Raw genomic sequence first — 26,280 nt, forward strand, 5'->3', positions numbered from 1 at the left:
CTTTGGAACCTGCCCACACTTCCAAAAGTACCAAAACCTGGTTCAGTGCCCATGGGATTACTGTGCTTGATTGGCCAGCAAACTCGCCTGACCTGAACCCCATAGAGAATCTATGGGGCATTGCCAAGAGACAGAAGAGAGACATGAGACTGAGCAATGCAGAAGAGCTGAAGGCTGCTATTGAAGCTTCCTGGTCTTCCATAACACCTCAGCAGTGCCACAGGCTGATAGCATCCATGCCACGCCGCATTGAGGCAGTAATTGATGCAAAAGGGGCCCAAACCAAGTACTGAGCACATCTGCATGCTTCTACCGTATTTTTCGCACCATAGGACGCACCGGACAATAGGACGCACTTTGTTTTAGAGGGGGGAGAACAAGAAAAAAAAATTCTCCCCCTCTCTGCCCAGCGCCCCTTCAGTGAAGCGGCAGGAGGCGCTGCACAGAGAGGGGGAGAACTTTCCCCCTCTTGTTTTCCCGCTCTAAAACAAGGTGCCGTTTAAGGTGCGTTCAGGCGGCTACCTTGGAAGCCTGGAGAGCGAGAGGGGTCGGTGTGCACTGACCCCTCTCGCTCTCCAGGCTTCAGGTTCCTTTCGACCTGTTCTTTGGGGCTGGCAGGGGGGGGGGAAGCCCACCACCAGCCCCAAAGAGCAGGTCAGGGAGCAGCGGAAAGGCGCAGCGGAGAGGCTCCTGCCATAGCCGCGCGTCACCTCTCCAGCCGGGAGAGAGTCGCGGGGGGCTGCTTTAGCCCCGCGCGCGCTCTCCCGGCTGGGGAGGTGACGCGCGGCTATAGAGGCTCCTGCCATAGCTGCGTGTCACCTCTCCAGCTGGGAGAGGGTCGCGGGAGGCTGCTTTAGCCCCGCGCGCGCTCTCCCGGCTGGGGAGGTGACGCGCTGCTATAGAGGCTCCTGCCATAGCTGCGTGTCACCTCTCCAGCTGGGAGAGGGTCGCGGGAGGCTGCTTTAGCCCCGCGCGCGCTCTCCCGGCTGGGGAGGTGACGCGCTGCTATAGAGGCTCCTGCCATAGCCGCGCGTCACCTCTCCAGCCGGGAGAGAGTCGCGGGGGGCTGCTTTAGCCCCGCGCGCGCTCTCCCGGCTGGGGTGGTGACGCGCTGCTATAGAGGCTCCTGCCGTAGCTGCGCGTCACCTCCCCAGCCGGGAGAGCGCGCGCGGGGCTAAAGCAGCCTCCCGCGACCCTCTCCCAGCTGGAGAGGTGACACGCAGCTATGGCAGGAGCCTCTATAGCCGCGCGTCACCTCCCAAGCCAGGAGAGGGTCGCGGGGTGCTTCTTTAGCCCTGCGTGCGCTCTCCTGGCTGGAGAGGTGACACGGGGCTGTAGAGGTTCCTGCCATAGCCGCGCATCACCTCTCCAGCTGGGAGAGGGTCGCGGGGCTATGGTGTCTTCGCTCCATAGGACGCACACACATTTCCCCTTCATTTTTGAAGGGGAAAAAGTGCGTCCTATAGAGCGAAAAATACGGTACTTCTCAGAGGTCCAATACTGGTCTATTTGCAATCCTTGTTTTGCTGATTTCATTTAATATTCTATTTTTCTGAGATTGTTAATTTGGGGTTTTCATCAGCTGTATGCCATGATCACCACAATTAGAACAAATAAAGGCTTGACATATCTCGCTTTGCATGTCATGAGTCTATCTCATATATTAGTTTCACCTTTTTAGTTGAATTACTGAAATAAACGAACTTTCCCACGATATTCTAATTTTCCGAGTTTCACCTGTATATAGGGCTGTAACGTGCTGGGTTCTAGGCTATAGGTTTCTGTAACAGGAGAGTTTAGATGTTGTCAAGTTATTTGTGCTTCAGAATCCCTGCCTATTGACATAAAGCAGGTCCTCTAATATAGCTATATAGATATAGAAATTGTTGCCTATAAGTAAATTAACAGTCATTATTTCCATTAACCTCAACTGAACGAAACACGCTTAAGAGCCAAGTTAAATGGTTGAAGGATTGTATTGTTAGGTGTCTGCATCTAACCAGGCAGAGGGAACCAGGCAGAGGGCCTTCTCGGTAGTGGCACCCGCCCTCTGGAATGCCCTCCCATCAGATGGCAGACAGATAAACAACTATTTGACTTTTAGAAGGCATCTGAAGGCAGCCCTGTTCAGGATAGTTTTTAATGGTTGATGTCTTATTGGCTTTTAATATTTTGTTGTGAGCCATTCTTGAGTCAGATGGGTGGCCTGTTATTATTATTATTATTATCTGATATAGGGCACTGTAGTAAAATTTACTTTCTCTAAGGGATTTAAAGCACCCACAAGGCAAAAAACAAAACAAAACCATACAAACTAGTATTATTATTATTTTTAAAAATGCACCTATCTGATTCAAAACCACCCAGAAACATCACAAAAGATAAAATAGCAAAACGAGCAATAAGATAAAAATATCTAATGGTAGTAAAAAGATCTTAGGTATCACCAAACGGTCCATGAAAATAGAATTTGTCTGATGCCTAAAAGATGGCAGTGAGGAAAGCCTAGGCAGGTATGCTTAAGGAAGGAGTTCCAGAGTTTGGTTGTCGCCACAGAAAAAAATCCTCTCTTTGGCAGGGAAACAGGAAGAAGGTCTACTAAGGGTAATGTCAATCCACAGCCAGGTTCAAAGTGGCCCTTTTTGTTACCTAGCTCAGGGTATGAGGGAGATCAGGCCAGGATTTTGCCTATGAGAAAACTATGACATGAAATGTCGGCTGCACATAATGCATAGATTGCCTGCCAGGAGAACGCTCCTTGCCCAACTGAGTTTGGAAAAACAACAACCCTGGAAGTCAATGAAGATCTATGATATGGTCAGTTGCAGCAGTGGTCTGTTGCCCTTTTCTCAGCAGTGTTGTTAGGGAGGACTTTGCCTATGTACCATCACACTTTTAAATTCTTTCTAACTTTCCTTGTTTCAGAAAAAGATTCAGCCAACGGTGCGAAGGAGAGGACTGGCCGCCGTTGCCCATTTCCTTTTCGGCCCTCCCCGTCTCCACCAGCAGCTGCAAAGTGAGAGGGACTTAGCCTTGGCGATAGCCCAGTGTAAGTTTTGCTTCCTGTGCCTGCGGATAGCATCTTCCCAGTAGCCGGTTTTCTGACTGTCCGCCTACTTAATATTGCCATGTCTTAAATATCTGGAAAGGGCTGCAGCTCTTGGGAAGAGCATCTGCAGAAGAAGGCCACGGGTTCAATCCTTGGCATCTCTGGGAAAGATTCCTGTGGAAAACTCCGGACATCCACTACCAAGTTAGTGTAGACAGTACTGAGCCCTATAGAATGATGGTCTGACCTTTGTATAAAGCTGTTTTATCCAGTCCTGTGAAGTTGGGCTGGGGAACCTCTCGCCCTCCAGGTGGACTCCCAGCTCCCATCATCCCTGACCATAGACCAGGCATAGGCGAACTCAGCCCTCCAGATGTTTTGGGACTACAGCTCCCATCATCCCTAGCTAACAGGACCAGTGGTCAGAGATGGTAGGAGTTGTAGTCCCAAAGCATCTGGAGGGCCAAATTTACCTATGCCTGCTATAGACCATGCTGGCTGGGGTTGATGGATGTTGGAATTTAGCAACACCTGAGAGATTCCAGGTTCTGCGCCCCTGATATAAAGTCACAGGAGACTGCTTTTATATGGCCTTTGTTTCCTCTAGCCCAGTATTCCCTGCTTTTATTGGCAATAGCTCTCCCAATGGTTTGGGCAGAGGTCTCTCTCCCTGCTGCCTGAGATACTTTCGTGACCCTGCAGTCCCAACTCCCCATCTCTGGGAGAGGAGGTGGTGTCTGGGTGGGAGAGGCAATTGTCACCAGAAATGGCTCTGGGTGTCCCCACTGGTCTAGAAGCTGCAGCCCAAGAGGAGTACCTTTGGCTAGTGCCCCTTCAGCCTGTGGAGGTTGTGTTGCTGGCCTCCAACATCCAGTTCTATTTAAATCTAGGTTGACCTGCTGCTGAAGTACAGTGGTACCTTGGTTCTCAAACTGAATCTGGTCCAAAAGTCCATTCCAAAACTAAAGCGTTCCAAAACCAAGGTGCGCTTTCCCATAGAAAGTAATGCAAAATGGATTAATCTGTTCCAGACTTTTAAAAACAACCACTAAAACAGCCGTTTGACATGAATTTTACTATGTAATGAGATCATTGATCCATAAAATGAAAGCAATAAACAATGTACTGCAGTCCCACAATCAATCAGTAGCTGAACTGGGTTCCACACAGTCACAAAAAACAAAAAAAAGAGAGCTGCCAAAACAAAAACTCAAAATAAGTAGCAAAAACAGACAGACACTCAAAACAGAAGTGTGGCACTCAGATCGGAAGTGTAACACTCAAAACAGAGCACGTTCGGCTTCCAAAAAAAAGTTCGCAAACCTGAGTACTTACTTCCGGGTTTGCAGTGTTTGGGTTCCAAGTTGTTTGAGTACCAAGGTACCACTGTAATGTGATTGGAGCCTGCTGATATGTCTCTTCTGCCTGAACATCACATGGATGCAGGCAGGGTGCTGCCTGCTTTGCCTTGACTTTCCTGTGTTGCAGGGGGTGGGACTGCATGACCCTTGTCCCTTCCAGTTGATTTTGCCTTTTCAGAACCTGAACCTTGCCTTGTTTCAGGTGGTCTTGCTGGAGCCTGACCTTGTACTCAGTTGATTTTGCCTTGCTTCCTTTGCTCTTTGCACTCTTCCTCCCTTGGGTTAAAAACGCTCAAGGCCACTGCTTGGCAGAGAACAGATCTTTATGCGAAGATACCAAGGATTAAACTTGGGCCTTATGTATCTAGAGTAAAGACTTGTTTAAGCAGAGAAAATAATCGGCATTTCCCTCAACAGGTGGCTTGGATAACAATGAAAAAGTGCACATGAGGATCCTGCAAACGATTTACAAGAAACTAACGGGGTCCCGTTTTGATTGTGCCCGTTATGGAGCCCATTGGGAAGACCTGGGATTTCAAGGTATGGAGGAAGTACATGAACAATATTCTTCATACGAGCTTGGCATGGCATGACTTTTGCTTCTGCTGTAACATGTGGAAGGGGAACATGCATTTTCCCCAGGAAAGATCTATGGGTCATACATTATTTTGCAGGGGAAGATCGGTGAGTTCCCTGTTTGCAGGATACAGCAGAAGCCTTTAAAAAGCTGCTCACACCTCCCTTTTTTGACACTTTATTTGAAATAATCCTCATCCTAAACATCCAGCAAGAACCACTGGAACATTTCAAAAACCCTGAATATTTTGAGTTTGGGCAGTTGTTTTATAGGCCTGCTTCCACAGACATTATATACGTGATTTGTAAGGAGTTTCTTATTTAACATACTGTTATGGTTTAATACTAACATCACATGACCTTGGAGGGAATGGGAGTTATTTTATTTATTTTAAAATGTATATATCACTTTATAGATTGCAAATGCAAGTATTCAACAACAGATACAGGACAACAGTAAAAGCAGCCAAAACACTTTTGGGGCTGCTTTGACTTCTGTCCTGTATCAGTTGTTGAATATGGGAAGCAGCATCAATAAAAACAAGGATGCAGCAACAGGCAATAGGTAAAGGTAAAGGTCTTGACAGCCTCTAGGGTTGTGCGCTCATCTCACTCTAGAGGCTGGGAGCCAGCGCTGTCTGTAGACACTTCCGGGTCACGTGGCCAGCGTGACAAGCTGCATCTGGCGAGTCAGCGCAGCACACGGAAACGCCGTTTACCTTCCCGCTGGTAAGCGGTCCCTATTTATCTACTTGCACCCGGGGATGCTTTCGAACTGCTAGGTTGGCAGGCGCTGGGACCGAACGACGGGAGCACACCCTGCCGCGGGGATTCGAACTGCCGACCATGTGATCGGCAAGTCCTAGGCGCTGAGGTTTTACCCACAGCGCCACCCGTGTCCCAAGGAGCAACAGGCAATAGAATCATCTAATTAAAAACTTGGGAGAAGAGTGGGGTGCCAGATGAATGTCTCTGGGAGTCATTTCCACAACCGGGGCGCCAATACTTTGTTTCCATGCGCCTTGCCTCAGAAAGTTGGGGCATTTGAAGAAAGACTTCTGAATAATTTGAGTGGGCGACTTCATTCAGGGAGTAGATGGTCTTTTTTAGATAGCTTGGTCCCCTATTGCATTCGCCTTGGAGATAAGCTGTAACGCACAGGCCAGAACGTTTCATTCGGTAATTCAGATCACCGTTTTCCTGTGGCTTTCAATTTGGAGTCATTCAGGTATGGTTACATAATGGAAATGATGTATTGGGTGCTCATGAGAGAGAGCGTCAAGCTTTCATCAGGCCACATTAATTTTAGCATTGCCTTTCTGGGTTTGCCTTGGCAATTAACAATCCTCTAATGTAGCTTTATGCATGCAATCATTCACAAATATGGCCTGTGTAAGAGCGTTTATTGCCTTGGCTTAACTGTCTCTCTGTGTGTGTTTTATACTTAAGGGATGGATCCTGGCACAGACCTACGTGGGACTGGAATGCTAGGATTAATGCAAACACTATATTTTGTAATGGATTCTCGGATATTACCCGTAGCTCGAGAGATTTTCAAGTTATCCCATCACGAAACACAGGCACGTTTCCTTTTTCTGAGCTCGGGTTTTTGAAATGTTATTGAAAACCTGTGGGAGAGATAACTTTGCAAGCCTGGTCTCCTACTGGTTATAACGGAAGGCCTTTATTTTTTGACAGCCTAAATCATCAGCTTGAAAGATTCCTAGAGTGTCGACTGCTTTTGTCTGAACTGCTTTTCATCTGAAATGGCTCGGTCCTTTAACTACATCTCCTTGGACTACATGTTGGGAGATCTCATGTTCTAATAATTAGGGTATTTTAGTCTCTAAAAATTCCATGTCTGTAATGGCAAAGCACAGTTGGTCATTAGCTCTGAATTCAGCCACTTAATTTTTTTCATCTCTCCTTTCCTTCTACTCTTCCCTCCCCACCACAATATAATCTTATTCATGTCTGCCATACTATGCACCCACAGTAATGTTTCCAGTATCCAAACAATCTCTGGCTGAATCTTTCATGAGCCTTTGGCTGTGCTTTAGGAAGACTTGTAGATGAGAGGGATGATGAACCTGTGACGCTCCAGATGTTGTTGGATGCCTCATCCTCAGCCCCAGCCGGAATGACGACTACTCAGGGATGGTGGAGATTAAAGTGCAGCAACATCTGGCGTGCCACAGGTGTCCCACCATTGTTTTAACTATCCAGTTTAGATTTTACAACCAATACTTGAACCTTCAGCCTGAAACCTTGTTTGAACCTTCAGCCTGAAACCTTGTTGAACTGCTTTCTGATCCAGGATTGAGGGTATTTGCATAACATTTTGATGGGTTATGCTGCTTTCTTTGAGTGGAAGATTGGGCATTGGCCTTGAGAATCCAGGCTAGGTCTTGCTAGAAATGCAAATGGCCATATGGTATTAGTAGGTATATCTTAGATTGACCAAGGCAGAGATCTTTTTGCAGTAAAGGTGGCATTAGATTTCTTTTTCTTTTTTGAAGAGGCTGGTTGATATTTGTATGTTCGGTACAACAACGTTTCATCATGCTGAAATGATATTGCTTGTATTTCTCTCTCCTCCCCTTCCCCCAAATAAAAATATCAATAAATTATTGGGGGAGAATAAAATAAATTTAAGCACCACCTTTCCCATTAGCTCATTGAAAGGCATTTCTGGGAAACAGGGTGGAAACTAATGCATAATAAGATGCTGAAATGTAGCTGATGCTCCCACTGTGTCTGGAGGCCTTTGCTAAAATTGGTCCCACCAGAGGCATTTGGAGGTCCAGAAAAAAGAACCATTAGCATCTCAGCTGGCAGTCTGGTGGAGCCTTTGTGAACCTGGTGCCTTCCAGACCAGCTGTGCTGATGGGAGTTTTACCTCTTTTACCTTTCAAGCCCAAAACTTCTGAAGGTTGTCAGGTCAGGGAAGGGTGGTCTAGCATATCTTTTTATGTTCCTCTTTGGCAGGTTAGTCAGCTACGCTCGGTGGGTTTATGATTTGGTACTCCCTGCTCTTAACAGCATTTTCCCAAATTGTCTTACTTTTCCTATTGACGTGAGGTTAGTATTCTGCAAACAGCCTAACTGGAACCTTGCTGCTCTTTAATTTACAATAAATTATACCAGGGTACTAGAGTTTTCTTGATTTCTTTTTGGTTATGTGATTTGGGTTTTGTGTGAGGAGTTTGCATGTTTAATACTTATCCTTCGCTAGGAAAGCAGAATTGGTTCAGGGTCCCCCAGTGGAGGGAAGCAGAACAATGAGGTCCTGGGACCTCTGCTGGGATGAACCTGAAATTCCTCTCCCTTTTCCTCCCAAAGGCCCACCCCAGTCCCTTTCCCAGTTTCTAAGCAAGTTGAGGAAGTACCGATAATCACGAAGGGTGAAAACATGATTTTAACCACATATCTACTCTCTTCCAGTATACTACAACTTACTATGTTGTCAATGCAAATAGGCAAAGTCAGTAAGGGATGGCAGGGGTAAGGTTTTGGGACCGCAGTGGTATTTGCTTGTCAGTCAGAATGGTCAAGGGCATGCCGTATAGTCCAGGGCAGGCATGATTTGTTCTTGAGGACAGGAGGTGGCGTTGCAGACTGTTGTGTCCTTCCAACACCTTGCTGCTGCTCCCCATCATCTGCCGCCTGAAGCCGTTGTCTTACCATGCCCAATGGCACAGCTGGCCCTAAACACTGGGCAAGAATGACAGAAAGCCAAGCTCCGAAGGGTTTGATCCAGACATAGTTATGCTTAGAGTTAGATACACTGAAAATGTAATAGACAACAATTTCAGTGGGTCTGCCGTGAGACTGACTATGTCTGGATTCAACTCTTATTGTTAATGATTGTTTTAAAAAATAAATACTGTATGTAAATCAATAAAACTAAAGCTCGGTTCTGAAAAGCAGAGGGAACAGAGTAGAAGACTTAGCCAAGCGGGGTCTTCTCCGAGGACTCGAGTTGCTTGGACCAAGAAGCAAGTTCTGAAGCTAGAGCATTAAAAGGCCCATTGAGAAGGATTGGTGCTTGGGGTCAGCTGACGGGATGTTGTAAGATGCTGTGTTCTGCACTCTAAAGCCACCACTTAGGTTGCAGTACCAGTGTGTCAGGTTTGTGGTTGAGACAGCACCAGTGAGACAGCAGCTAAGATACCAGAGCTGGGACCAAAGCCTTGCTCTGAGATGTTTTGAACAGAGAAAATGCCACAACTTCAGGCCAAATGGGTCACACCTGATTTTTATAAGAGGAACAAATCAAATTGGCATATCTGTTGAAAGGATTCATAATCTAAAACCAGAACATGTTGCCTGAATTTGACTTGCTGCTTAAATGTAAGGTCAAGTAGAGAAACTGACCCAAATCTCTGTGTAGGGGTTTCATCCAGGCATATATAAGTGAACTAAAAAACACACACAAAACAAGTATGAATTTTACTTCCTGTTAATTAGGGACAGGGCACACTTTTTTTTGATGTATTTCCAATTCCTTTACAGAATTTCCCTTTCTGTGTGATGTCTGTCAATATTACTCGTATTGTAATCCAAGTGCTGAGGGAAGAACGCCTTTCCAGGTGAGTTCGTTGCAGATATCTTTTATTACGGATGGCATGGTAGAGCTGTGTTCAAGTTGTTGCCGCTGTTTTCATTGCTATGGAACCATGCAGCTCAAGAAGAATGAAAACATTTACATTGGTGTGGACGTTAAGTACTGCTTCTGTAAAATGTTGGGAATATATTGAATACATTTTTTTAAAAAATTCCATGAATACAGAGGATCCAGGACTGTAAGCATAACTGACAGGTCAGTCAGCTAAATTAGGGGGCCCCTGCAAGCTAGATCCTTATCTTCCTTTACCCCATGTGAGCCAAATTTGATAGGAGGTGGGCTATCCTCCTGTCATTCAACCAATGCATCCCTGTGAGGAATTTGATCACACAGCTGATCCCTGCAGAAAGCAGGCACCACCACTCCTCAGGTGATGTTTTCCCCAGTAGGGGACGCAAGTGGCGCTGTGGTCTAAACCTCTGAGCCTCTTGGGCTTGCTGATCGGAAGGTCGGCGATTCAAATTGCCATGACTGGGTGAGCTCCTGTAGCTCTGTCTCAGCTCCTGCCAACCTAGCAGTTCGAAAGCACACCAGCGCAAGTAGATAAATAGGTACCACTGTGACGGGAAAATAAACAGTGTTTCCATGTACTCTGGTTTCCCTCACGGTGTCCATTGCGCCAGAAGTGGTTTTGTCCTGCTGGCCACATGACCCGGAAATCTGTCTGTGGACAAACGCCTGCTCCCTCGGCCTGGAAGCGGAGATGAGTGCTACACCCCATAGTTGATTTCGACTGGACTGAACCATCCAGGGGTCCTTTACTTTTACCTTTCCCCCAGTGCTCTCCATTGTGAAAGAGGGGGATGGAAAGGCTGAACAGGGCATGCAGCTTGAAAAACAAGCCTTGCTATATTTTTGGTTTACCACTTGTGGTTTGTTTGAATGGTAAATCACGACAAATCATGCACTGTGTGTGTGTGAAGAGTCCTGGAAGACTTGCTCTCTGCTTTGCAGGTTTTTTCCACCTGGCCTGGGGTGGCAGGGCCATGACTGACTCCAGCTACAAAAGCTGAGGATGTTGAACACTCTTTGGCTGGGGTGTTTGGGGGTATTTGTTGGGGTGGGGTTGTTGCTGGTTTTTTCTTTTTCTTTTGGTATCTTCATTTTAGATCTTGCGATTTATGTGACAATTGTTGTGCATTTTTTGATGTTTCATTTATTGTTTATGACTACTTTTGTTGTGGGTTTTTTTACGTAGTAAGACACCGTGAGCATTGGAGGCACATTCATGATTAAACCATAGTTTATGCCATGGGGCATGCTGATGTTTTGGAGTGGCATTTGCACCCCAAAGCCACACAAGCCTCACTGTGTTTGGCGGGGCTTATTCGCTGGTAAGGAGGCTTAGGATTGCAAGTTTTCAGGGGGAGTGCATTGCTGCAAATGTGGCAAGTAGCAGGAATCACACCACTTACTGACGCTTGGGTTTTAAAGTGACTTTAAAAAGTGTCTCTTTGAAAGCAAACTAATTCAGGGCAGCTCATGGGTAGGATATTACTTTGGGGGTATAATTTTGTGGGGAATTTTATTTAGTGGTGCCTTGGGGGTTATGATAAATGAAGGCCAATGAAAGGGAATTGATTTGGAGCAGAAGATGGGGAGGGGGAATTAACTGAAGAGGAGCTGCTTTAGGTCTTTGTGCGTTTGCTTCAAAGCTTTGTTCTGCTCAGAGGAGGGGAAACATTTTACACATGCTCAGTGCCTGAGATGCCAGACTTTTTGAGAACAAAATGTGACAACCCTATTCATCCTCTTCCAAGATGTGGAAAGACTACCTCCTTCCTGCCAGTCCGTACTGCAGAAATTGGTGACCATTTTTTGTCAGTTCTGGAAAAGGGGAGGAGGAAAGATTGCCAGGAGGGCACTTACAGAATTAAAAGCAGCCTAGAATTCCTTAGTACCTTCAAACCTAACACATTTATTGTTGCCTTAGCTTTTTGTAAGCCAAGATCTTATTTCTTTGGATGCATGCATTGTACCACGTTGGTTTCATAGTGCTTCACGTACACCTGGTATTGTAGTGACCCTTACTGTGAGCCTCCAAGGTAGACCTGTATTATTATCCCCACATGCTGGGGGAAGGGACAGTGGCCATGGCTAGCACACATAATAAAAAGGTAAAGGACCCCTGGATGGTTAAGTCCAGTCAAAGGTGACTATGGGGTTGTGGCACTCATCTCGCTTTGAGGCCGAGGGAGCCGGCGTTTGTTCACAGACAGCTTTCCAAGTCATGTGGCCAGCAGGACAAAACCACTTCTCCCCCCACCCATAATTTTTATTAAATTTTTCCAAATATCTTAAACACAATACAGCTTAACAATATTTCTCTATATCTTATCTGAGTTAACTTCCCTCCACCCCTCTTCTGGCTTCTCTACATTCCTCCTGCTTTAAGCGTGATTACTATATATACATTCTATAAGTGTCTATAATTCCTTAATAAATTTTTGTATTATACTTTAGACATACATTCCTTATTACAATACAACATTACATCTTGTGGTCTAACCAAATGCTTACAATAAACGTGATGAGTTTTATTTCAGTCCTGTGAGTGTCTTTATTTATGTACAGTTTTCTCGATAAGTATACCATAAATTTGGACCATTCTTTTTGGAATTTCTCACCGTCCTGCTGTCGGATTCTTCCAGTTAGCCTTGCTGTTTCCGCATACTCCAATACTTTCTGTTGCCATTCTTCAATTGTTGGGATATCCTGTTGTTTCAACAGGAGCAGTCTTCCTGTTGTTGTGGCATACAGGAAGAATTTCTGATCCTCCAATCAGAGCGCACGGAAACACTGTTTACCTTCCCGCCACAGCGGTACTTATTTATCTACTTGCATTGGTGTGCTTTTCAGCTTATAGGTTGGCAGGAGCTGGGACTGAACAATGGGAGCTCACCCCGTCATGGGGATTCGAACCGCTTACCTTCTGATCAGCAAGCCCAAGAGGCTCAGTGGTTTAGACTGCAGCGCCACCCTCTGGGCCATCATCTCAGGCTTTCTTTTGACGTGGGTGTGTGTGAACTCCCCCTTGTTTTACCTTAAATTCCAGAGGCGTGTTGTCTTTCCCCCCAGCAAAATGAAATGTTTCTTGGCAAGTAAAAGCATGCTCTTAGTGACGGAAATGCAAGTCTTTGCCAGCCAATATGGAGTGACATTACTGAGCCAGAGCGACCAGAAGTCTGAATTGGTATAAAGCAGCTCCTTGTGTGTCGTTTCCCCTTTTGTCTTTTCCTGTTAATAGGCCCAATGATAGGGAAGATGACCCTGGGAGTTAATTTGTTGTTCTTGTCTGTTTCAGAGAGTGTAATCGAAGGCAGCAAGTCATTGCAGTGCTAAATGATTTGTACGTGGCTGTATTTTTGCGCCTCTTCAACATCTGGAAAGCACAACAAAAGACTATTTCCGACTCTGGTTTTGTTCTAAAAGGTGGGCTGTTTTAGTCCTGTTCAAAAGAAAGAAAATATACAGTATAGCAATTCCTTGTTCCGTGCCTATACGTTCCTTTATGGGAGAGCTGATTGCCGTGATCAGACTCATGTGCGGAGATAAATGTTTGTGTCGTTGATTCTTGAATATGGTGCTGCAGGCAAATGCTATGTATCAATTTATAACTGGGCAAATAAAGCATATGTGCTGGCATTTGTTGAATTTGCATAACTGAAGCTAGGTCTGATGCCCAATTAAAGAAATTCTAGCTGATTAATCAGGTGTTTTAATTAATTAAATAAATCTGCCTAAGTTTGCATATTCCTTATACAATTCCACAATTCTTTTTGAGGAAAAGGAAAAGGAGGTATATAAATGTAATAAATTATGTGTGTGTGTGTGTGTGTGTGTACAGACACTCTGTGCATGCGCAGAATTTCTGAGCTTTCAGATGTACTTGCATCTTCAAGCTAGTGCATCTTCAAAGCTCCTGCCTTCTTTTAAAAATCAGGACTCCAAAATGTGATTTTCGGATTGCCAAATTCTGCACCCAGTACTGAATTCTGTGTTTGTAAGATGCAATCATGAACCTGCAGAACACTCCCCTGACTATAGCTGCTTAAACTCTGAAGAGACTGGAAGAATTTGGAAAGCTACTTTTACTTGGCTTGTAGACTCCTCTCCAAAATGTCATTTTCATAGCTGTGCAGGTTTGCAGTAGATTTTCTCCATGCTCTTCTCCATAACATTATAAACCTTTACCCTGATACCAGCACCAACCCTGCACTTGGCTTAAAAAGCTCAAAAGTGGCCTTTCCTGACAGGGAAGGTGAGCTGGAAGTCAAACTGGCTAACCTTTTTCCAACCCAGGTGTCTTGACTTCTTCAGAGTATGTTCCTACCAGATACAGTGGTACCTTGGGTTAAGAACTTAATTCGTTCTGGAGGTCTGTTCTTAACCTGAAACTGATCTTAACCTGAGGTACCACTTTAGCTAATGGGGCCTCCTGCTTCCGCCACACGATTTCTGTTCTCATCCTGAAGCAAAGTTCTTAACCCGAGGTACTATTTCTGGGTTAGCAGAGTCTATAACCTAGAATCATAGAATCATAGAGTTGGAAGAGACCACAAGGGCCATCGAGTCCAACCCCCTGCCAAGCAGGAAACACCATCAGAGCACCCCTGACATATGGTTGTCAAGCCTCTGCTTAAAGACCTCCAAAGAAGGAGACTCCACCACACTCCTTGGCAGCAAATTCCACTGTCAAACAGCTCTTACTGTCAGGAAGTTCTTCCTAATGTTTAGGTGGAATCTTCTTTCTTGTAGTTTGGATCCATTGCTCTGTGTCCGCTTCTCTGGAGCAGCAGAAAACAACCTTTCTCCCTCCTCTATGTGACATCCTGAAGCATATGTAACCTGAGGTACCACTGTATCATGTTTCTCTCTTTCTCTCTCTCTCTCTCTCTTTTTCTTTTTGCAGAAGTGGAGGCATTTGCTAAAAGAAACCCGAAGCAGCTCCTGAGACATTTGGAGACTTACATGAACGGGATTTCGCTTTCAGCAGGGGAAGACGGCTTTCAGGCCAATGCTTTCACCTCGGAGGTTCTCGGTTCGAACCTGAACTCTGTGAGAGCTGACAGTAAGGAGCTGAATTTTACTGGAGTCGGTGACCTGCCGACGTTGGAGAGAGAGCAAGACAGCTGATCCGGTCCCAGGGAAATGGGAAAAGTCCTTGTTGTACATGATAAGTCGACAAAGCCGGTTGATATGGTCTCTTAGTGGCTCTGTGGCCCAGCTGCAGAAAGGCTCACAGGGAGGGCTGAATGCTGCTAAAGTAGAAGTGCGGGGGCTTCAGTTTGGGCCAGAGGCGCTAAGCAAGGTATAGCGAGAGCCCCAGGGGTGGAGTCTGGGTTCAAGAGCAAACTGCTTCAGTTCTACAACGAAGCAATCTGGGCAGGATCCATTCATCCCGGTTAGTAGCACTAAAGCTGTGAAGCTGACCTTTCTTTTGTTGCGGGAGTGTATATCTGAATTTCCAAATCCTCTCGCACACTGAAAATAAAACGTTCTTCCGGTTCCCGAGGTTTGTTAGAGCTAAGAAACCTATGTTTATGCATTGCTGAATGCGAGCTAATGTGAGCCTTGAGCTGCTGCAACCAGAGGCTAGTTGTGGGCCTACAATTTCTTCAGTTAGGATTATTATTATTATTATTATTACTGGGGAACATACGAGACACAAAGCTGTTGAATCCTTTTTACTCCCGTCAACTGGGAAGCATCGATTTCTCAGTTGATGTGCACCTGCTGTGACATATCAACCCACAGGATGTGTATGTGTGTGTGTGTGTGTCTTTTGTTTTTTAAATGGGATTGTCAACAGGAACCACTGAATGTGTACTGAAATTGTGAGCACCCGACTTATATGCTATTGAGGGTGGTCACAGACAACCAGCAACGACACAGTAGTTGTGTGAAAACGTACCATATGGCGGCTGCAACTGCAAGGTGAGGCATTGTGTGGCTTTCAACCATCTGGAAAACCCAGTGGTTACTACACCTCGGTTTTCCTGGATGGCTGGGGTGGTTGGTAGGGATGGTAGCAGTGGTACTACTAGGCTTACCATATGACTGGCTAACATATGAATGACTCTTGTAACGTGGTGGAAACGGCCGCACTTTTCAGCAGCTGACATGTGGTGCCCAGTGACTCATTTTCACCCTGCGATAATCTTCTTCGGACGTCCTGTCCGGCGTACCAGCTGTATTGTATGTAAAGTTGTAGCCCTGGCTGATACTGGGCTTTTCCATTAAACTTACTACAATCTTCAACCCTAAGCTATGTGTCTGTTTTCTTCATGCCATGAAATAAAAAGGTAAAAGAAGAAAGTAAAGGTGCTCTGGATGGTTAAAGGCGACTATTGGGTTGCGGCACTCGTCCTGCTTTCAGGCCGAGGGTGCTGGATTTTGACCACAGACAGCTTTCCGGGTCATGTGGCCAGCATGACTAAACTGCTTCTGGCGCAGTGGAACACCGTGAGGGAAACCAGAGCGCATGGAAACGCCGTTTACCTTCCTGCCGCAGTGGTACCTATTTATCTACTTGCACTGGCGTGCTTTCGAACTGCTAGGTTGGCAGGAGCTGGGACAGAGCAACAGGAACTCACTCCGTCGCAGGGATTCAGACCACTGATCTTCTGATTGGCAAGCCCAAGAGGCTCAGTGGTTTGGACCACAGCGCTGCCCATGTCACCTTTGGGTTTAAATAAACGTACTTATAGAGGCACTGTGGGCTGCCACATTGCTCACCAACTCTATCTACCCCACCTGCAACCCCCTGCCAACTTCCACCGTTCCTTTATACCTCACCCAACCCCCTGCGACCCCTCACAACTCCTTTGTGTCCCTCCGTCAGGATGGTGTCCAAAATATAAAAAGTCTAAATGTATTATCTACAAAGTTATTTTTGTTTCAGTCAATTCCGAAGGTTGGCTAGACATTGTTTCAATGCATGGCAAAATGATATTTCAAAATATATTTGGCAATGGAAAAAATCAGAAATAAAATATAAAATATTGATAGATGCAAAAGAGAGAGGTTTATCTCTGCCGGATATGAGATTATACTATGAAACATCTCGTCTTTGTTGGTTGAAGGAATGGATGACATTGGAGAATTCTCATATTTTAGACTTTGAAGGTCATGATAATATTTTCGGTTGGCACGCTTATTTATGGTATGAAAAGGTGAAAGTACATCAAGGATTTACAAATCATATAATTAGGAAAAAGTTGTATAGAGTATGGGATGAATATAAAAATATATTAGAGGCAAAAACACCATTTTGGCTCTCACCATTGGAAGCTGTAGCGGTAAAGAAAAATAATATGATTGAAGGTGGACAACTTATAGAAAGGAAAGTATCAAAAGAATTTTAGGAATTATCAGGAAAATGAATAACATGGATACAATATCATTTGAACGAAGTATTTAAGAAAGATAGAATACAAGGGATATCACAACTGGAGAGAGATCTGTTGGAACGAGATGTAAAAGTGCTGTCTAAAATGTATAAGATATTATTGGAATGGGAGACAAAGGATGAGTAAATAAAATCGATACATTGAGCAATAAATATTGGTCATAATATAGATAGGGAAGCATGGGAACGATTGTGAATATGGATATAAAATTTACAGCAATATTGTCTCAGAGAAAATTATATGAAAATGTTATATTGATGGTACCTAATACCGGGTAAATTGGCAAAAATGTATAAATCAAAATCAAATAAATGTTGGAAATGTAAAGAGTAAGAAGGTTCTTTTCATCACATGTGGTGGTCTTGTGGTAAGGTTAAAGCTTACTGGGAAATGATATTAATTATACAGTGGTACCTCGATTTTCAAATGTTTCCGTTGACGAACATTTCGGTTTTTGAACGCCGTAAACCTGGAAGTAAATGCTTCAGTTTTCGAACACGTCTTGAAAATCGAACATGCCACACAGCTTCCATATTGAGTTTGTGGTTTTCAAACCTTTCAGAACTCTAACAGTCTTCCGGAACGGATTCCGTTCAAAAACCAAGGTGCCACTGTATAATGAATTGAAAAATATGTTTAAAATAATGTTTGTAAGAGAACCCAGAAGCCTTCCTTTTGAGAATTATAGGGACAGAACTACCCAAACTATAGAAATTTATTTATGTATTCAAGATTGTTACTTGCTGAAAAATGGAAAGAAGTCCCAGCGAAAGAAGAACGGATACAAAAACTTAACGGAATATGCAGAAATGGGAAAAATTACCAGAAAAATAAGAAATCAAGATAAAAAACTTTTTATAAAAGAATGGAAATGGTTTATTGAATATTTCCAAAAAACAAACAAACTGTAAACAGGTAAGAACATTGGCAGGATTATTGTAATAACCTGCAGATTTATGGGAGTATATATTTAAAATAGATGAATATATGAGTAAATTAATTTGGAATATGCAGAAAATATAAAAAAATAAAAAAGATATATATATATATATATATATATATATATATATATATATATATATATATAAATTTATATATATAAATTTATATATATATATATAAAGAAATTTATATATAAAAAATAAAACAAATGCACAGTGTTGCACACTGGAGGGCTTGTTTTGGGGGAGATTTGCTTGGGATCAGATGGCATTTCAAACTTCAGTATTGTATGCAAGCTTTTGAATGACACTTTGGTACAAGGCTGATCAGACCCAGAGCCTTATCATGCTAACAGGCCTTGCTGTTAGTATATAATAGGCCCATATTCTTATCTCTGATGTTGCATAAAGAAAGTTTTCTCCGCACTAACCTTCTTCCAGGAGGAAACAGAATTAATAAAGGAACAGTTGCAACACTTGCGTGAGGGACGTCTCCTCCAAATCTATTCCTGTGGTATGGTCACACTCCCTCCATTTCTCACAGGGAGCCCTGAAACAGTGTGATCTCTGATCTAGTTGCCTGCCCTGCCCTTATATTACGTGAATAATTTCTGCAGCCTCTGTAGTACGGTACAGTTGGCCAGCAGCTTACGCAGAGGTTACGTTCTGGGCATTGTGCCTAAAGCCAAAATCGTGTACAGTGGTACCTCGGTTTACGAACTTAAGCCATTCCGGATGTCCGTTCTTAAACCGAAACTGTTCTTAAACTGAGGCGTGCTTTCTCTAATGAGGCCTCCTGCCGCCGGTGTCCTTTCACCGTTCGGCTTCCGTTCATAGACCGAGGTAAAATTTGCTAACTGGAACACTACTTCTGGTTTTGTGGAGTTCGTATACCGAACAGTTCATAAACCGGGCTGTTCTTAAACTGAGGTACCACTGTATAGTCAAAACACATTGGGTGCAATGGCAGGTGGGATTGCCAAAGTTTCTCTTCCTGGATGTCCACCTACGTTTAAACTTCTTTTTTTTTTGCCAAGCATGTAAAGCTGAATGTTGTGGGCTTGTTGCATTGTAGCTTCTTCTGTACTTTAACCATCCACCCCTGCTTATTCTTCCAGCGTTTCTGGCTGTTCCTTGTTGCTGGTTATTTTTTTCTGAAGCCTGCATATGCACAACTCTATTCAGGCTCAGCCTATTGTATGCACACATATGCTCTCATCCTGCAAAAGGGCGCTTTTGTGCCCCTTAGGTTTTATTGCAGTTTTTTCTTAAGCACACAGTTGTGGCAGGAACAAGTGAGATCTGCAACAAAATTTTGTTGTGCCTAGTGCCGGCCATGTCCTTTTCCAGGAGACTCCCAACTGGAGGCAGAGAATAGCCATCAAAGCTAGTAGTCATTGACGGCTTCCTATAAGTTTGTCCGATTTTTGATACGCCACCCAAGGTTGCGACCACCGCTGCCTCTTGAGGGAGTGAGTTCTACAGTTTATGTGCTGTTGTAAGCACCCTTCCAGGAGTCTTCATTTTGCCCTCTGAACTTACTCCAGGCCACACCCTGTATCAGCTCTGCATGGCACCTTCGTTGAGTATTTTGGTCTGTGTCTGAAGTCCCATGATAGTGCTCCTTGGTTGCCTGGATGGGGTGGGTGGATATAATAGAAACCTGCAACTTGTGCGGCAGGAATGCAACTGCCATACAAAGGTAAGAGTCACCCCCATTGCTCTGCCCATTTTTGCTTCTGGATTCACCTGTCCATAGCATGTGGCCCCCAAGAAGGTTCAATGCGGCCCTTGGTCTCCAAAAGGGTTTCCATTGCTGCTTTACCAAAAAGAATGTATATTTAAAGGGAAGGGAATTTAATTTAAATTTAAAGGGAAGGTATATTTAAAGGGAAGGTATATTTAAAACATTTTTTTGGTAAATGCTCTTAATTTTTAAACAGCTTATGTGATCTCAAGATTCCTGGTTTCTTACCGGAACTAGATATTGCAGTGTTATTGCAGAAAAACAGCCTTTTCCCTGTGAAGGAAAAGGGATGAGTAGAAAGACTTCTTGCGTAGCCCGTGATTGCACATTACTGTATTTGATTGATCTGGGTTTCTATTCTGTGGTCTCAGAACACATTGTTCACAATCTATTATGAAACACAAAAGATAAGAGATGAAGTACATTATTATTTCTTCTGCGATAAACAACAACACCCAAAGAAAACCTTGAAATCTCAGCCAAGTGACTCTCCTGCCCCCACCTAGTGCAGATGTTTTGTCTCAGAAGAAGCTAAGGAAATGGGGCTTTGAAATATCGCCAGCTATTTCCACCTGAACCGTTCCGCCTCCTGATCTTCCCTGTTCACACACACATAAGAAGATTGTACGGCAATGCTTCCTCCCTCTAGTGCGAAGGGCGCATTCCCCCAGACTTGGAGAAGCCTCATTAGGAGCCGATGTGCTTGGCCTCTGGTGCTGCTGAGAATATTCCTTTGTACTGAGATGACTCCATCATCTCAATACGGAAAGGCAAGACTGCTGGGAACGGGGCACTGTCAGCGTTGTGTTGACTGCCTGATCAGGACTCAGCGTTTGGATAAAGATTGCAGGGGGGGCTGGCTGCGAATGCCTTCCCCCAATTGGCTGCCCTTTGTGATCTCAGTGAGCATCCATGGAGCAGTCAGCCCCCCTTCTCCGAGCGCCTTGGCTCCCGGGTAGCCTTTAGAGGGGCCTGGAATCTGGATCGGAGGCTACTGTGTTGTTGGTGTCATTGCCTTGGAGCTACTGCATATTGATGAGGGAGGCTGAGCCCACAGCTTTTCCGAGCTCTGCAGAGAAGGGAGGCAGTGGAGTGGCTGGGAATAGCACTGTTCCTGGACAGGCAGGCAGGCAGGCAGGCAGGCAGCTGCCAGCAGGCTCTCCTAATAATTTTTGGTTTTCTCCCTGTCTCCTCCTCCTCCTCCTTCTCCTCTCCTTTCTGTCATCTGGACCCATCAGATGGGATGTTGAGCTAAGAGCAGAGTTGCTGCCACACTCAGGTGTGTATTTGTGGACATTGGGGTGGGGTGGGGTGGGGGGAGGTCGGGATAATGCTGGAGATATTGCTCATGTGCCTGGCCTTCTAAGCAGCCCTTTTCTATTGTCTGATGCGAAAAGCCAGGCCAACGTCATACTGTATTTCCGAAGCTGGTGGTGACAGCTTTGCCGCTTGGATGGAACAACATTGCTGGTTTGGAAGGGAGGGAGCCGAACAATTGCATATGTGCACATGCACAGCTGTGCTTGTCGGACTAAGGAGAAAGCAGTGCGTGCGCCTGAAGATTGCTTGCTTGTTTGGAAAGAGAGAAGAGGTTTCTGCATTCGTGTATATGGTGTGAGAGGAGTTGTGTGTACAGGTGGGTAATCTGTGTGCATGTGTACGCACAGGAGGCTGACTGGGACCCTGAGCAAAGGGACTGGGAGATGTGACCGAGTGTACTTTGTACGAGACAAAGAAGATTGCGTTGGAGGGGAATTGCAAAGAAAGAAAAACAAAAACAAACCCGCCCATGCTTCTGCTACCAAGGCAATGGAGGTTCTGTTTACAAGACTGCATGTAAGAGCGGAATTCTTTTTGTGGATGCTCCTTGACATTTAGGCAGTCAGAGGAGACGGTGGATATATACAGGGCGTCTGGCTCGTAGCATCGCAGAGCATGTGTGGGGAATGGGGAACTGCTGTAGTTTTCCTCCAGCGTTGGGAAGGGAGCTGCAATGCCCTGCTAGCGAAGTGTGTTTTGTGGTGCAGCTAAGGAAGAAGAGCAAGTTTGTGTGGTGTGCAGAGACGGGCGTTGCTGGCATGTTTGTGGCAGGAGGGTGTTCCCGTGGGCAGGCAAGGGGAGGCAGGTTGTGTCTCTTCACCAAAGGATGCTGTGTAGGCAAAAAGGAAGGGGCATTGGCAATGGCTTTTGGTGCTCATGCATTTTCCAAGATCAGCATCGGGAAAGGGCTTTGTTATGTATTTGTGTTGCTTGGCTGGCTCACGAAACAAGGTGACCTCTTGTACTCTGTGGCCCTGGACATATTCCCAGGGGAGGCCTCTATGTTCTGCGAGGAGAGCACATTTGGAGAGGTGGTCTGGGGATGATGGGACAATAGAGCACAAAGCACCTACCTTACACCTCGACCTCTGGGCCTGACACCCAACATTTACAGAGGATGCGTCTTACAGAGCGGTCCAATCGACTGGGTGGTGTTGGGTGGCATGGCCGGGTTAATGTAGTAGCCATCAGGTCACGAACTGGGAGACTTGAGGCCTGTTTCCCAGTTCTTGCTCTGTATGATGGGAATAACAGTGATGGACCTTGCAGGTTTGTTGTGCCAATCAAAAGGTTATTGGGGGGGGGGGGGGAAGCAGACAGCCCCAGATACATCAAGTGCCTTTCTTTTATGGGATACTCCCTGTTTTCCGGTTGTACCCTCCCTTGGTAATTTTTTGTCCTAGTTGTTTTTGTTGTTGTTTTTGTTGTTTACTTTCTTAGGGTTGCTAAAATTTTTCATGTAAATTGCTAGAGTTGTAATTCTTCAAGGTTCAGCTCCCTCTCCAGAGACCTCAGAAGTTAAACTTTCTGTTTGGGGGGGGGGGAGTGGAAACATAAATGGGACGCAAACATCAAAGCATCGTGCAGTATGCCAGCTATCATTCACTACCCTGCAGTTGTCAAGGTATATTTTGAACTGTCACTGAGCTGCTGTAGGATCATGGATATATGTCTCTCTCCGACCCCCCCCCAGCATATCTAGGGGAAATTGATGCAGCATTTAACTGATGGAGTAGACTCTCCTGCACGGCGAAAGTGGCAGAGAGGGAACTCAACTTGCTGTGAGAGTAGGATGATAAAAACACGCCCCTGCCTGGTTCTATGAAATGTTGGAGGGGGAAGGATGATGCCCAGTCTTAACTACATGCCCACTGACATTCTCTAATTTGAGTTGCAAAAAAAATGGCGACTTGTATTTCAGCAAGCTTAGGGGATGAACTTTGCTCACAGTGGGTTGACTGATGATTGCATTTGAGGTCTGCATGGAATTTTCCTCCAGGCCCAGGAGGTTGGGCAGGCCCAGTGCCTTCCCTTGTAGTAGCACGTGGCAGGGCTTGCTTGCGTGAGTCATCTGGAACCATTTTTCTTAAGAGTAGCGTCATGCAGAGTGTTGGCTCTCTGTGATATAAGTAACACTGGGAGCGAAGTCAGTTTTGTGTTGTCTGAACTGAGTGTCTGTGGATGTGTAGGGCTACAGGCACATATGTGGAGTTGATAGGGACTGAACCTGGAGCCTTCCTTCATGCAAAGCAGATGCGCGCTCTCTCTCTCTCTCTCTCTCTCTCTCTCTCTCTCTCTCTCTCTCTCTCTCTCGGCTATGGCCTTTCCTCCACTGCAGCATTACCAAGTTGTAAGTTTGACAGCAAGAGCTCTAAATGGGTGGATATCGAGGAGGGTGTGGCAAGGAACTGGACCAGGGCTGGCTTCAGACTTTTAGGAAGGGGAACTTGGGCAAAATATCCCCAGTGGGTTCCCATCTCTGACTATTGTCGTCCTTCCTGCTGTGAGTTTACGATACGATACAATACGTTACGATATCTTTATTGTCATTGTCTCATACAGAACAATGAAATTGAACAAAATCTACACCAGACATTCAAAAACCAACAAGCCTGCTATACCAGCTATCCTAGCCTGGTTAACCCCCTAACAACTCCGATACCCCATAATTAAATACAATATACTCCCACAGAGACTACCTTCCACTGCGTTTAAAACAAAAATCGCATTTGGATAGAAACTGTTTCTCAGGCGGCTAGTCTTAGTCTTCCAGAAGGCAGAAGCTGAAAGAAGCTGCCATTTCCTCGACAGCTACAACAACCTTGGTTGTCGAATGGCTTGGCTCCCGAACAAATCGGCTCTTGAACGCTGCAAACCCAGAAGTAAGTGTTCTGGTTTGCAAACATTTTTTGGAAGCCAAATGTCCAATATGGCTCCTGTGGCTTCCGATTGAGTGCAGGAAGCTCCTGCAGCCAATTGGAAGCTGTGCCTTGGTTTTCGAACGGTTCCAGGAGTCAAATGCAGAGACGTAGCTAGCTGCTTTGGCACCCGGAGCGGCGGGGGTGGGGCGATCCACCCAGGGGGGTGGCGTGGTGATCCATGCACAGGGGCAGTGCAGCGAGCTGCCCACAGAGTCCGCCTGGCGGATGCAAGCCCCACGTTGCTGTTTCAGGCAGCGCGGGGCCCCGAGCCACCGCGTGACTCTCAGAAGAGACACTTGGCTCAGGAGCGCTGCAGGCCAGGCCCCGCGATAAGTGCCACCCCTCCGCAGTGTGCCATTTTGTCACCCCCTCAGGGATGACACCCAGGGTGGACTCCTACGCCCCTGGTTGAACGGACTCCTGGAACCAATTAAGTTTGACAACCAAGGTACCATGCACATCTTTCTATTTCTGCCAGCTGTTAACTTGTCAGGAGGCAGCCAGCAATCACCTAGGCATTAGCAATGGTGCGAAAGAGGAGCAGAAAGTCGGGGGGGGGGGGCGGCGGGATGTGAGTATGAGCCCCTGACAAAGGCATGAGCCTCAGCCTGGATGTTCCAACTTCTGGCACCAAACCTGGGTTGGACTAGATCACTAGTGTGGAACCTCTGGCCTGGGTCTAAAAGTGGCCCTCCAGGCCTGTCTGTTTGGCCCTTGGAAATCTCTCCAGGCTGCACCCCTTCACCCCAGCCCAAAGGCCTCTCTGGCTCTGCTTTACAACCCTAGCGCTTTTGTCAGGCTGGATTGTGTCCCAGAACTCTGAAAATGCCTCTTCCATTCTGGGATGGAGCGTAGAGAGGGGTATGATGCTTGTTTTTGCTTGGCAACATCTGGACGGCCCAAGACTCCCACACCTGAACCTGCATAGGGCTTGGAAACTTCACCTGGTGCAGAATTCAGTGGCCAGGTTGCTCACCGGAACAAGACGGTTTGAGCATATTATACTAATCCTGGTCCAACTGCACTGGCTACCAATTAGTTTCCGGGCCCAATTCAAAGTGCTGGTTTTGACCTATAAAGCCTTAAATGCCTCAGGGCCACAATACCTCAGGGACCGCCTCTTGCCATATGAACCTACCTGGCCCCTGAGATCATCTTCTGAGCCCCCCACTTCATATGCCTCCTCCACGAAAGGTCAGGAGGGTGGCAACACGAGAATGGGCCTTCTCTGTGGTGGCTCCCCATCTGTGGAATGCTCTCCCCAGGGAACTTCAACTGGCGCCTTCACTAAACACTTTTAGGCGCCAGGCAAAAATGTTCCTTTTCAACCAGGCCTTAGCCTGACTTGATCTACATCCTATACCCTTTTTAAAAATGCTGGCTCTTTTGGGTTTTTTTATTTATTTATTGGGTTGTTGGTTTTATTTTGTTTTTATGTATTTGATATTTTATGTGAACCGCAATGAGACCTTTGGGTATAGGGCAGTATAGAAATTATACATACATACATACAGACAGACATACATACATACAGAATAAAAAATTGAAAATTTGTCTGGCAGTGCCTTTCTGGGATTTCAGACTGGATTTCGGCCCTACCTAGAGATGCAGGGATTCGAACCCGTGACCTGCTTGCTAAGCAGATGCTCTCCCGCTCTCTCCCTCTCTCAGTACTTGGGAGCTTGTCAAAGTGAAAAGCAGGGAGGAACCAGTAGCGATTTCATGGAAATATTTTCCGCTTTCCGCTTATCCTTTGACTTCCACCTTCAGCTTGCTTCTGTCGCATCACATTGGGCCAAAGGGAATTTGAGCAGTGAAATGAAGCAGCGCATCGGAAGCCCTGCTTCTGCTCTGCTGCCTGCCCAGAAGCCATGTGTCCCCTTGGAATTGGAGGTCATTCCTGCTACCGGCGAGGGGCCCTTTTATGGGAATTCAAGACGAAGGTAGATAAAATTAAAGATCAAGGGGCCAGGAAGGTCAGTGGCCAGGAGTGGAGAGGGAGCTGAAGATGTCTTGGCCTCTATGCATAACACAGTTGAACGGACAAAAACTCTCTCTCTCTCTCTCTGCCCCCACCCTGTCCCTCCTAGTTGTTGGCAGGAGCTGTGTGAAAGAGTTCAGGACTGGAATAATAAAGGTTTCTGATGCAAGGCAGAGGAATAGCTATTGTTGCGGGTGGGCTGGAAGGGGAACAAGACATGGAGCGGTATTACGGATTAGGATGCAGGTGTCTTGGCACAGAGCCTTTTGTAATAATAAACACTTGGCTGGAGCGAACTCCTGAGCAGCTTCCAAGCACATTTCCCCCCCTCAAAGAATTCTGGGC

General features: G+C 45.7%; 2 protein-coding genes across 11 annotated transcripts in view; both read left to right on the forward strand.

The window, feature by feature from the left end:
* Positions 1-15,880, forward strand: part of ELMOD3 (ELMO domain containing 3) — a 28,988-nt gene extending 13,108 nt beyond the window's left edge. For 6 of the 7 annotated variants that reach the window (XM_081171771.1, XM_081171773.1, XM_081171775.1 and 3 more), the window contains 6 exons: positions 2,926-3,049; positions 4,828-4,950; positions 6,436-6,566; positions 9,502-9,578; positions 12,918-13,045; positions 14,526-15,880. In XM_081171771.1, the coding sequence (XP_081027897.1) occupies positions 2,926-3,049; positions 4,828-4,950; positions 6,436-6,566; positions 9,502-9,578; positions 12,918-13,045; positions 14,526-14,749 (807 nt within the window). In that variant the 3' untranslated portion in view covers positions 14,750-15,880. Of the gene's footprint in view, positions 1-2,925; positions 3,050-4,827; positions 4,951-6,435; positions 6,567-9,501; positions 9,579-12,691; positions 12,896-12,917; positions 13,046-14,525 lie in introns of those variants that run through there. The other variant, XM_081171774.1, reaches the window with a different exon arrangement.
* Positions 15,881-20,422: 4,542 nt separating this feature from the next.
* The window catches only part of FEZ1 (fasciculation and elongation protein zeta 1), a gene marked incomplete at its 3' end in the record, with an annotated part of 50,830 nt that continues 44,972 nt past the window's right edge, over positions 20,423-26,280 (forward strand). Inside the window, exon 1 of one of the 4 annotated variants that reach the window (XM_081171759.1) lies at positions 20,423-20,992. Coding sequence is in view for 1 of the 4 variants with exons in the window: in XM_081171762.1 (XP_081027888.1) it covers positions 21,503-21,549 (47 nt within the window). Of the gene's footprint in view, positions 20,993-21,102; positions 21,350-21,434; positions 21,550-26,280 lie in introns of those variants that run through there. The other 3 variants (XM_081171760.1, XM_081171762.1, XM_081171757.1) reach the window with 3 other exon arrangements.

The sequence above is a fragment of the Podarcis bocagei genome (assembly GCF_964188305.1).
Source record: "Podarcis bocagei genome assembly, chromosome: 15".
Classification (NCBI taxonomy): domain Eukaryota; kingdom Metazoa; phylum Chordata; class Lepidosauria; order Squamata; family Lacertidae; genus Podarcis; species Podarcis bocagei.